The sequence below is a fragment of the Sturnira hondurensis genome, unplaced genomic scaffold (genome assembly GCF_014824575.4).
Source record: "Sturnira hondurensis isolate 20B ecotype Veracruz unplaced genomic scaffold, ASM1482457v3 Scaffold0022910, whole genome shotgun sequence".
NCBI classification, from domain to species: Eukaryota; Metazoa; Chordata; class Mammalia; order Chiroptera; family Phyllostomidae; genus Sturnira; species Sturnira hondurensis.
The window spans coordinates 14,269,320-14,282,118 of record NW_028095541.1 but is presented as its reverse complement, the minus strand read 5'-3'; the positions used below and the strand labels follow the sequence as shown (position 1 = coordinate 14,282,118).

At 39.6% G+C, this 12,799-nt stretch overlaps 1 protein-coding gene across 1 annotated transcript in view; it reads left to right on the top strand.

Moving 5' to 3' along the window:
• GAD2 (glutamate decarboxylase 2) overlaps positions 1-10,048 on the top strand; it is a 73,502-nt gene extending 63,454 nt beyond the window's left edge. Inside the window, exons 14-16 of the mRNA XM_037037216.1 lie at positions 1,766-1,873; positions 2,433-2,522; positions 9,738-10,048. Coding sequence (XP_036893111.1) covers positions 1,766-1,873; positions 2,433-2,522; positions 9,738-9,911 — 372 coding nt within the window. The 3' untranslated portion in view covers positions 9,912-10,048. The remainder of the gene's footprint in view (positions 1-1,765; positions 1,874-2,432; positions 2,523-9,737) is intronic.
• The last annotated feature ends 2,751 nt before the right edge of the window (positions 10,049-12,799 follow it).

Sequence of the window (12,799 nt, the reverse complement as noted above, 5' to 3'; positions counted from 1 at the left end):
CAATGTCCTAAATAAGGGTTCAAAACCTTGAAAATAAAATATAGAACTGATTTCCATAAATATCACCATGAACGGAGGGGGCCCCAACCATCCTGGGTCTCCCTAGAGTTTCCTCGGTCACTCCCTTTATATCTGTTTAGCCATCAACTCCTCCTGCTCATCTGCACCATGAAGTCCTGGACTAGCAGTGCAGGCAAAAGCCAGAAGGCTCCCGCTCTGGTGTGTGGAGATCCCATTCCCTTTGCAATACAATCAAATTCATTTTCTGAGCACTCATTTTACCTTTCTGTGTCTGTATGGGAGATCATGCAGGCACCATTATTCCCATGTGACCAGAGAGATTAGCCAAGGTCATATGCTGCATAGGGTCAGAGTCACACTGGTCCTGTTCTTATCCTGGATCAGCTACGTGCAAGTTTAAATTCATCTCTAGCTTGGTCCAAAGGATCCAGTTTGGAGAACAATTAACTTCTCTCCCTCCTACCTAGGGTCCATCCCAAGTGGACCCAAACTTCCAGGTCAGTCCAAACCAATCCTAATTTCTTTGGCACCCAGAGCCTTGTGGAGCTCATGGCAAGTGTGCTGGCACGAGCACTCAGGTGTCAGCCCAGTCCTTCCTTGGGCTCATCAGGAACTAGTCAGCCTCCTGGTTGAAGGAATCAACCAGGGCAGCAATCTCCAGAGAAAGATTTTTAAATCAATGAGATTTTTTTTTATTTAATGCAGCTTGTTCTTAAATATGCCTCTGATATTGAACGTCACTGGCTGTGCTGGATCCGCCTTTTTGCCAGGACAAGGATGACCAGGCTGTGTGTAATCAGGAAACTGCACTCATCCGTCTCCATTACAATCATTTGCTCTAGTTTCCATGTTGAATTAGTCACTGGTAGGCCAGGTCTGAGACCTCCTAGAATGAGCCTCAGCTGTTTCTCTAAGCTTTCCATTAGCATGCCACAAATACTGACGGAAAGACATTTTAAGAATTTGCTAGTGTGGCCTGACATCAGTTAAGCAGTTCCAGTCCAAAGCTATTGTGTTGTTTTCGTAAGTCCAGACCCTGGGCTTCCAGAGCCGGAAGCTGAAAGACCTCTGTGATAATGTTCGCCCATTGTACACACATAGCCGTCATCTATCCCCAGAGGAGAAATCTAATGAGATTTGCAGAGTGACAGGCTAACAAAGCAACTGTGTGCCCCTTAAGATTCATTCATTCGTGTGTTGAACAAATATTCACTGAGACCTACCCTGTTTGTTTAATGATGGGGTATATTTGGTGAACAAAAGTGGAGTCTGGAAATGACAAATTTACGTGATGGGCAAGGGGCTAAGCAGGCCTCCTGTGGCAGGGTGGGGGTTGGTCCCTGATGATGCCTCTTGTCCTCAGGAAGAGAATAGCCCAGCCCTCCTGTCATTAATGGCCTCCATAATTACCCCTATAAATGGCTGAGGCAAATTTTCCCCTTGAGTAATCAAAATAATTGCCTGGGGAGTGGAGGCTTTGAGAAGAAAAGGAATCTCTGTGGAGAGCTGTAATGACAGACGTGAAAGAGAACAAAAACACCTGAGGGGGAGAGCATTCAAGGAGAAAGAATTGACAGAGAGGCTTCTAGAAACACTGTTATGTTAGGGAAGTACTGGAGCAGAGCTGAGACAGAAGTGGCAGAAAGACCATCTGTCTCGAGGGATCACTTGCCCTGCATCCCAGCCTGGATGCTCACCCACTCTTCTCAGCCTGCCCGACACTCTTTCTTCTTCTCTTACTTAGGGAACAACTGGGTTTGAAGCACATATTGACAAGTGTTTGGAGCTGGCAGAGTATTTATACAATATCATAAAAAACCGAGAAGGATATGAAATGGTGTATGATGGAAAGGTATGTCTTCTGATTTCTACCATCCCAAAGTGTTTAGTCAGTTGCCATTCTGATCCCCACTATTTTTTATGTCAATAATGTACTGTCCAGGTGAGTGGACCACGACAGAGGAGAAGCAGGGGTGACGTGGCAGCTATTCTGAGCTGGAGTAAAAATCAAACTCACAGAAAATGACGTTGTGTAATGTTGTGAAAATCAGCCACTTCAAAGGCGATTACAGATTAAAAAGTAGGAATCGTATTCAGAAGCTGCAGAATAAGTACATTAGAAATGTTCTTGGGCCCTGACTGGCATAGCTCAGTGGATTGAGTGCGGGCCTGCAAACCAAAGGATCACAGTTAGATTTCCAGTCAGGGCACATGCCTGGGTTGCAGGCCAGTTCCCAGCATGGGGTGCACAAGAGGCAACCATACACTGATATTTCTCTCCCTCTCTCCTTCCCTTCCCCTCTAAAGATAAATTTTAAAAGTTTTTTTAAAAAAGAAAAAAAAGAAATGTCCTTGGAATTTTCGAAAGTGCCGTTTTAGGCTGAGTGTGAACCTTACTTTCCTCTTTGTAGCCTCAGCATACAAACGTCTGCTTCTGGTATGTCCCTCCAAGTTTGCGTGTCCTGGAAGACAAGGAAGAGAGAATGAACCGCCTCTCTAAGGTAAATGATACAAGCTCCTCTCTATGGGCATCAGTGGGTACACTGGGCCTTTCACATTTATATCATCTTTATGACGTAGCAGCAGGTCTTTAGGAGAAAATCATCCTTAATCTTGGTGCATGACCAACTCCCCTCTGCGGACTACTGTACAGCCAGGACATACAAAGCTGGTATATCCAGACTTTTAAAAATTGTACTTGCCTCTGTTTTCTGAGAGTGAGTTTATCACAATTTACAGTAAGCAATTAGGTGATAACATGTATTGGCATTCACCACACAGCAAGAACTCTTGCTGGCATCGACTGACCTGCCAAGTGAAACTGGTGCTCAGTTACAAGCATGGACGAGACTTCAGGTACCAGAAATAATTAGAAAATAAACCTGTTGCTGATCCTCTTGAGATGCCAAGGTCAGGGCTGTGCTATGGGGTCTTTGGGTCTGTGGTGACTCACAGAATGTAACAGAGCAGGGAGCAGTAACAATAATCACTGCTGTTCAGTGTGTGGTGTGTCCCTGGCTCAACTTTGATGGAGCATTACATCACTGAACTCTCACAGCCACCTACTTTGGAAAGCACTGTTTTTCTCTCTTTTCCACTGTTGGGAAGCCTGAAGCACAGGGAGCAAAAGTCGCTCTCCCCAAATCACACCCAAGTCTGACCCCAGAGCCTGAGAGCTAATGATGTAAATTCTACTGTGGCCAGTAAGACCCCCTTTCTTTTATCCTCTCCTATTCCCTTCATTACACACAACTGAGATTTGGTGTATTATGTATGCCAAAGAGCCTCGAAGGGAGGTAAGTGCACAGGCCCATCCTCCAAGTGTTGGAGGAACGAGAAACTAGGGATGATCATGTGTATTTGGATCTAAGAGCATTGGCTATTGGCTGTTTATCTGGTCGCTTGGTTGATTGGTTGCTTGGTTTATTGGTTTTCCATTTTCACAAAGGGAGAGACCCCCTGCAGTCACTCCCCAGAGCAGGGAAGGCCCTCTCCCCCACTGCTAAGAGGCCAGGGCTGCCTCACTGATCTTCCATGTCAAATGAATAATAGAATCTTTTGTGGGGTTTTAAACCTCAGAAAAGCTTACAAATGTTAACATCTGCCCACAGGAGCTAGATAGGATAAAACTTACACATAGTAGAGGTCCTTAAATTAAGCCTCCTAATTAGAGCATTGGTTCACATATCTGGCTACATATCAGAATTGTCACAAAGCTTTATTAAAAATACCGGTGACCAGGTCTTACATCAAGATTTTCTTCCAATTTATTTTGAATGGGCTTGGGGATAGTTCTGAAAGTTCTGTAGGTAAAACCCAAGCAGAGAGCCAGTGACCAATGGGACTGGAGTGGAAGGGGTTGTAGTTATGTTTGCAGTTTTAGAGAAGTTGGTTCAAACCAGAAATCAAGCCTAAGGGCATAAGGGAATGAGCGTGGGAGTGAAAGTAGGAGTTTCACACGGGAGAAAATTATAGGCTCTGGCAAAAAAATGGTGGGAGGCCTAATATCGGAGAAGAAAAAAATTTTTCTTCTGGAACTTCTATGGTGGCTTCTCTATAAATATATTATCTTAACAATAACTAATTGTATTAACAAGCTAGTCAGAAATTAGATATTTCCATTTTTATTGGCTTTCACTTCTTTAATTCTATGACCAGACAGAGAATGCACGAGTAATTTGGCTGATTCCATTTGTTAATTGGAATTATTGCTGGACTGAGGGAGGGGCAAAATGGATGTACAAAACAGGAAGGGTTTTTCATCATTCTGAGCAAAAGTTAACTCAGAATTCTTCCAGGTAAACAGAGCTCTCTTCAAATAACTCTTAGGTTTTAGCAAGCCACATAAACTGTGGTGAGGATGGAGATTATTTCTTGGGGACAACCATTAGAATATTAGTAAATCATTTCTATACTATTAGTAAATCAAACTTGAAAGTCTCTGGGGATTGCAAAATGAATTCTCTTAATTTCTTCATCTCCTGTGACTTCATTTTCCTGACTGTAATAGAGAATATTCAATAATTCAAAATTATAAATCAAAATAGAACCACATGAAATATCAAGGTTAAGTTTTGTTTATTTATGTCAATGATTTTTCAGAGCTCCAGAAAAAGATTTTTATTAAGTATGAAGCCCTTAAACTATAACATCCAGGAACTAGTAAAATTTGCACACATACACACACACATACACACACACAATCCCAGAATGAAAGGAGCTGAAGTGAAATAAATCATCTGCCCTGTCCAATATGGTAGTAACAGCCACATGTAACTCTTTGAATATAAATCAATTACAATTAAATTCAACCAGAAATTCACTTCTTTAGTCACACTAGCAACATATCAAGTGCTCAGTTTGTGACTAGTGGCTATTATCTCCGGTGTTTCAGATAGAGAACATCTCCATCGTTACATGAAGTTCTCTTGGTCATTGCTGATATAGACCCAAAATGGGGAGAAATGTGAAGTCTTCTGTGTGGTGTATGGCAAATAAAAGAATTAAGTTAAGTTACTTGGCTTATTATTCAGTAAACACTCAAAAAAATGTACTAAAGTGCTACTTGCATCTTCTAGAATAAAGAAAGGAAACAACTCTTAGGAAACCTACCAGTAAATCAGAGGTGTTTTCTCAGTCCACAGGCTGGCTTGGTCATAGATATCTAGGTAACAACTGGTTGTGACTAAAACAGGCATAGTGACAGCTTCACAAGGGAGGTAAAGAGGAGAATCTGGTTGGTGTACTTCCTTCTGCCCAGTCTTGAGTATGACTGTGCAGGTGGCACGTTGTCAGTGAGTCAGCAAGGACAAGAGGGCCTAGGGTGCTATGGGGACATGACCACATGCCTTAGACAAAGGCAAGGGACAGCAGGTAGACTCCGTTTGCAGGCAGTTCTCAGATAAGGATCCAAAGGCAATATGTTGATCACCTCTTGTGTTTCCCATTCCTTTTCATCTTCATCTTCTTTATTTTAATTTTCATTATATTTGATCATTATCTGCATCTCTTCCATTAGCTTTTATAGTCTTGTACTGATTGGTGGACTTTCACAGTTTTCAGTTATGGATTTAGAAGTAAATTTGTAAGGAAGTATTTTGGCCTCATATGTGACTTTGATGTGACTATGTTATAAAAGTCACATTTGATGCGACTATGTTATTAAATGTAATGGGGAATTTAATTTGTGAGATTTTAACATTATAGAATGTCTCATATATAGTTATTCTGCTATTTCATTTTTCAAAGTCTTATTCATGCTTCCAAGATTTTAAAGCAAAAAGATTTTGTAATACACAGTGAGAAATACATTTCTGTGATAGCTTGTGAGAATATTTCATGATGCTTTAATCTGAGCTTTCTTTGGAGGAAGAAACATGTGGATTCAAATTCTGAAGGAGTCCCCTGGGTATTGTTTTTTTTTAATATTTTATTTATTTATCTTTAGAGGGGAAGGGAAGGAGAGAGGGAGAGAAATATCAATGTATGGTTGCCTCTGCCGAGGACACACAATGTATCGTGTGTCCCCTGCCGGGAACTGGCCTGCAACCCAGGCATGTGCCCTGACTGGGAATCGAACCACGATCCTCTGGTTCGCAGGCCCGTGCTCAATCCACTGAGCTACACCAGCCAGGGCACCTGGGTATTGTTTTTTAAAGGACTGAAAAAGTTAATGGTCCAAGGGAGAAAATGATACCCTGAAATATTCAAGGCAGCTCCAAAGAGCTCTGGCTGATTAGGCCCTTAGTAAATTCTTCAACACGCAGCTCCTTCCTTCCTTCTTTCCTTCCTTCCTTCCTTCCTTCCTTCCTTCCTTCCTTCCTTCCTTCCTTCCTTCCTTCCTTTCTTTTCTTCCTCTCTCTCTCTCTCTCTTTCTTTCTCTTTCTCTCTTTCCTTCTTTCTTTCTTTTAATTATATACTGCTGAATTTTATTGTTGTTCAAATCTAGTTTTCTGCCTTCCCCCCACCCCTCCCCACTACCCCAACCATCCCCATCTCCCTCCCCTGTTTCCAGCCTCCCCTTGTTTTCCATGTGTCTCTCATAGTTGTTCCTGTAAACCCTTCATCCTTTTCCCCCCATTATCCCCTCCCCTCTCCCTTCTGGCTACTGTCAGCCTGCTCCCAACTTCAATGTATTTGGTTATATTTTGCTTGCTTGTTTGTTTGTTGATTAGGTTCCAGTTAAAGGTGAGATCATATGGTATTTGTCTTTTACCACCTGGCTTATTTAACTTAGCACAATGCTCTCCAGTTCCATCTATGCTGTCACAAATGGTAGGAGCTCCTTCTTTCTTTCTGCTGAGTAGAACTCCATTGTGTAAATGCACCATAGCTTTTTTGATCCATTCATCTCTTTCTTAAATGACTTTATTTGTTCAGCAACCCCAAAAATGTCACATACCCCTCAAAGAAATTTTAGAGATAAGTGAAAACTCTATATATTCATCAGAATAATCAGAACTTTCTTTTCCTACTTAACTTGCAATCAGTGGTTATGTAATGAAGTAGATGTTCCATGTTCCTGCTAATTTTAGTTCTTCAGCATTTTCTGGAAATAATCGAAAGTCATATGCATTTAGACAGCTGTGATTTCTGCCAACCCCGCTAGCTTCAGGAACTGGTGAGAGTCAATCTTACTTTATGTCAAAGTCTGTCTGGGAGGATGGCTCTTATCACTAATCTTTTGACCTTTGATTTGCATTTATATGAAAAGTTAGAGGTGCTTAATAACTAAAAACAATAAAGTTAGAGGTTCTTAATAATTAGCACCATCCATATATGTTTTTCTTTTTTCTTTTTCATGGAATTTCTTGAGGTAACATTGGTTCACAAAACTATACAGGTTTCAAGTGTATAACTCAACAAAATGTCAACTGCCCACATTCCAGTATGTTTTTCTTATATTGCTCATGAAAACTAAATCCAGTTTTAATTTACTGAGTAAAGCATAGTCATTGTCTTATCATTTCTAAATTACAAGCATAATTTGTTGCACAGGTAAAACTAAGATAGTTATGTGATTTTTTTTCTTAAGTTCCTACAGATACATGGATTTGGAATTGCTTTGTCTTTGGTAATGAAGGGTAGCAGAGTTTGGCACCCCAAAATATGCCTTTTTAGACATTAGTTATTTTAAGCTGGTTATTAAGAAAAAAAGGTTTAGAAAGAACCTTTGACCATCCTCCTTTATCTGCCTAAAGGAATTTAGATGGAGAACCTGCTACAGGAAGAGAGATATCATCATAGATAACTATAGTTTAATATAAACTAAGTATGATACACAGGGAGGAATCTAGCAAGGTCACTTCAATCAAAGTCTTCTCTGTGTCCTATTGTTAAAGATGGCCCAGCAAACATTTATTTATCGAACTTCTGCTTTTCCTTCTCTATGTGAGTTGTCTTTCTGCCCTTGGAAGTCCCAAACTACAACCTACCTCCTCTTCTCCTTAGCTCAAGATGGCATATAATCTCCTAACTGTCCAATCTGTGATTGGGTCTCATTCTTGAGGCACCCCCTAATGAACACCTGTAAAATAAATTTGGACGTTTTTTCCTGTTCATCTGTGTTCATTAAATTTGATTATTAATCCAGCTATAATAACTTAAAAGATATAAGGAAAATTATTTTTTGCTTTTAGAAACAAGCCCCTAGTTTCTAACAAATCACTGGGGTTGATGGGAACCACATTGATTTTGTGCATTGAATACTTTGAAGATGAAAAACCTCACTGTAAACCAATGATTATTTATGTGTTGGTATTGAAAAGTGCTATATTCATGACAGCATTCCATTTGAATTTCACTATCCTTCATTTCAGTTGGATTCAACTGTGATACAAGGCATGGTCCCCATTTTGAACAGAGTTGTTGACTTTGTGTATCCAACATGAGTCCAAAGTGTTCCTAACATCTACCATTCCTGTTTACATAATTGCATCAATGAACTTAAAAGGTCAAGTGTTATATTTGCAGACTCCAATGATAAAATATCACTGGACAGATCACAGTAAATTAGACATAATTTAAACTTATGCCTGTATATCAATAAGGACTCAGGAACCCCTCAATAGGCACCCAGAAACACCAGGAAACAAAAGAAGTGACAGACACTATGCCTGCCCTCCAGGAGCTTGAGGTTCAAGTACAGAGACAAAATATATTTTCTCACAAGTAAGGGAACAATCAGCAATTAGAAAATAACCATAAACTGTGGGTAAAAATTATGTATTCATGACTTAAAAGAGAAAAGATGCTAGTGGAGGAATCAGGAAGGGATTCACAGCACCTGAAGGAGTGTGGTGGAGTCTTGGAGTACATGTTAAACATATTCCTAAAAGAAAAATGCTTCTAAGCAAAGAGAACAAGTATGAAGGGATAAAAATATATGTGGTCTATTGAAGGAGCATTAAATAGATAGCTCTTGTCAGAGTTGAAGGTTTATATTGGTAAGCACTGGAAGATGAGTCCTCAGAGCTGGGTGACAAAGACCTTTGTGCTGAGCAAAAGAGTTTGACTTTAACTTCATACACTGTAAAGGACTGTGGGTGCTGTAGTCATCACCCTGGCAGACATGTGGTAGAAGCTCATCTGTGATCCATTTCTGGAGTTTTAAGTCCTCATGGGTTCAGCTTTTTGCCTCAGCTGATTCTTCATCATTATTAAGGAACATATTTCAAAATACCTTATAAACTGAGATAATGCAAAAGAAGAATAAAAAGGAACTAGAAGGTTTTAGGGTCTCAAGGAAAAAATTGCTTTAAGGTCTCAAAAGTCTGCTTATTTTCATATATTACTTGGTATTGAGGCTTACCTCTTGGTAACCATTCTCTGAAAAAGATTTTATCTCCAATGTTTCTACATTTACTGAGGGAGAAAACATACCATCCCCCAAATGTTGTATTGCTAAACTATTAGCCTTGGACCAACACCAGATTCTTCCCATTCTCCCAAAACACCAACCAAAAAGTCAAGAAAAGGTGGCAGGCACTTGATACCCTACTGTTTATAATTCCTCTTACCATCTTTCAGATCTTGATGTGTTGAACTACTCCAGTCCTCTAATCCCAAGAAAACCCAGATGCCATTTTTTAAGGAAAAACAAATAGAATTCTAATTGTTTACTTAAAAACTAAAAATGCTATTTCATAGTGGGTTCTTTGAGCAAGGGTAGCATCCCCAAGAGAAAAGTCACCATATTGTTCTGGTCTCTCCCACAGGTGGCTCCAGTGATTAAAGCCAGAATGATGGAGTATGGGACCACAATGGTCAGCTACCAGCCCTTGGGAGACAAGGTCAATTTCTTCCGCATGGTCATTTCTAATCCCGCAGCAACTCACCAAGACATTGACTTCCTGATTGAAGAAATAGAACGCCTTGGACAAGATTTATAATAAACTAGCTCACTAAGCTGTTTCAATTCTCTAGGTAGACAATTAAGTTGTCACAAACTGTGTGAATGTATTTGTAGTTTGTTCCAAAGTAAATCTATTTCTATATTGTGGTGTCAAAGTAGAGTACAGATTAAAAAGCAAAAACAAAAAACAAAAAAACATCGCTCCTTTTAAAAATCCTTTCTGAAGTTTAGAATACCTCTCTAGTAATTAGTGACAAAGGCTGTGTTTAATCAGTAAGGAAAAGCTTAAAATTGTTATAAATACTTCCCTTACTTTTAATATAGTATGCAAATCAAATTTTATTTTCACTTCAGAGTAGTAGGATTGAATAGAGCCAAATTGCCCCCCGAATCATCAGGTTCTTTGGGGTACAATGAAAAGGACAAAGTAAATATAAAATGTATGTTGACAATAAATACTCTTGCCTTTTTCATAGTATTAGAAAAAAATTTCTAATTTACCTATAGCAACATTTCAAATGTATTTAAATACATATAATTTTACAAAAGGAAAATATATATATTAAAAAGAAATCCTATTTTGTAACATATAGATTTTTATTTTATATGGGTTATACAAACTGCAGGGGCAGATATAAAAACTAAGCCAGGTTTGTTTGTTTGGTTTTTTTTTCTTTTTCCTTTAATGGAAGCATAATAAAACACTTAGCAAAGTTATTTTGAAACATAGGCCCACAAAATTCGTCAAAAGGTGTGATGCCTTCTTTCTATTCATGTATTGGCTTATGACATCTCTAAAGTCAGTATTAGAGAACAAACACAAAAGAATAGCTTAAGCTCCTCAATACAATTGATCAGACCAACAGTAAGATACCCTTCCCATTTGAAAATGTTTTCCACCAGTTGACCCTTTGCAGACCTGCTCAGTAAGCATGATGAGCCGAGCTTCACCTTAGACTAAGTTAGAGTAATCGTGTCTATTCTACTTTCCATTCGGCCTGTTTTGAACAGAAGTTTGATGCTGGTTCTTGAGGCATCTTCCCAAAGAGTATTCTTTTATTAGGTCATTTGGATTAATTAGAGAAAATAAAAATAAAATCTAATCAGCCCAAGCAAAGAGGAACAAAGCATACTCCAGAATGTGGTGAGCCCAGAAAATTAAAGTCAGCCTTGGGAGAGGAGATCTCTGTGTGAGAATAATGGCATCAGATTGCCACCATCCAGGAAGGAGTCATTTACCACCTGGGTAGTTGCTTAGTTCCATGTCCTCCCATTCTTCCCAGCTCCCCTGCTAGACTTCCCATCATTGGGATCCCAAACAATTGATTTCTACTCCATGGCTGGTTATTTTTTCTCACAAAAAGCACTCCTCATCCAGGATTTTGAGACAGCATCTTAAGACCTTCTTTTCTCTATCTTCCATTAAGACCCAAAGTGACCAGAGTATGCAGAGATAATAATATCCTTAGAGTTCAAAATAATATTTTTAAAGCATCCTCTGCCCCTGCAAACCTGATGTAGAGACATGAGCTAACAAGAGCTCCCACAGATATTTATATTTATGGGGCTGCTGATTCTCAGATGCTGAGTACCAGTAGAAGGGACTGCAGACACAGAAACAGTTTGCCTTTCTGTATGGACCAGAGATCATTTTTACCAGCAGACTGTTTTCCCCATCCCTTGCTCCTTCCAGGTCCTTCACCAAGTTTGCTGGGAGCCTTGCTCAACCATGTACAGTGAAATTCCTACCAACCATAGGCCAGGGGAGGTGGTAAATAAAACCCTAATAGGTCCCAGTAGTTTAATAAACATTCTTTAAAGTAGGTCTGTAATCCACTCAGGAGGGAGAGACTAAGGGAGGGAGATTATTTTGAACATTAGCCAAAATTCCCAATGCCAAAGGCTTTTATGTGGGACCATCCTTTACAAATTTTAGAAAAGTTTGGTTGTAGCTCTAATCAGAATTGACATGACCATTTTAATTTATGCAGCAATATTGTGTTTATTATTTTAAAATACTTGAAAAAAGGTGTGGTATGTGTTAATCTGAGACATGTAAGTGGTATTGACTCCATGTACAGTCACAAGGCTGTGAGGAAAGAAAGGGAAATCAGTTGTGTGTGTGACTGTGTTGCCTTTATTGTATTGATAGTATTGTCTTGTCACCTCAGATCATGGTTTTGTGCTTGAGATCTGAACTGTACAGTGTTGCAAATCAACTTGTGTTGCTGTAAAAGCTTGTACAATATATTATCAATGTCCTTTTCCGTGTGGTAGCTGTACTGATATTCTGAGAACTACATTCGCATCTGTTGCTGTAATCCCTCTCTCCCCCTCTCTGCTAAACTGTGTGCCCTCTGCACCAGCTCTAATACAGAACATGCCCTTGGCTAAGCTCCCCACTGACTAATCTCCTTTGAGAATTGTGTGATTTCACAAAATGCGAAGTGATCGCTACTTCGTCTCTGAGAACAGAAGAAACCAATGATGGAATGCAACTGACTGCCAAAATTGCAGGTATTGTGCCTACTGGGGTTTGGAGTAGGTACTAATACTCAGAACATTGGCAATGGAAGCACAGGTGTAAATACAGTGCAGGGCAAGGAACCGAGGACCCTCACGGTAGAGATGAGCGTGCACGTGCTCTCCTGTTCTCCAATGCTAAGTGCAAACACTGCGTATTTATTAGTTCCGTGTGCCAAAATACTGTTCCCAATCGGTGTTTCTGAAAGACATCACCACCTCCCCAACATTATTCCATTACTAAAGACAGAAAAAAAATGAAAAATATAAACATGTGGCAACCTGTTCTTCTTACCAAATATAAACTTGTGTATGATCAATGTATTTTATCTGTGTTGTCTCTCAAAACCCAAATAAATGTGTAAATGTGGACATGTCTCAGGCTTTGTATAGTTATTTCTG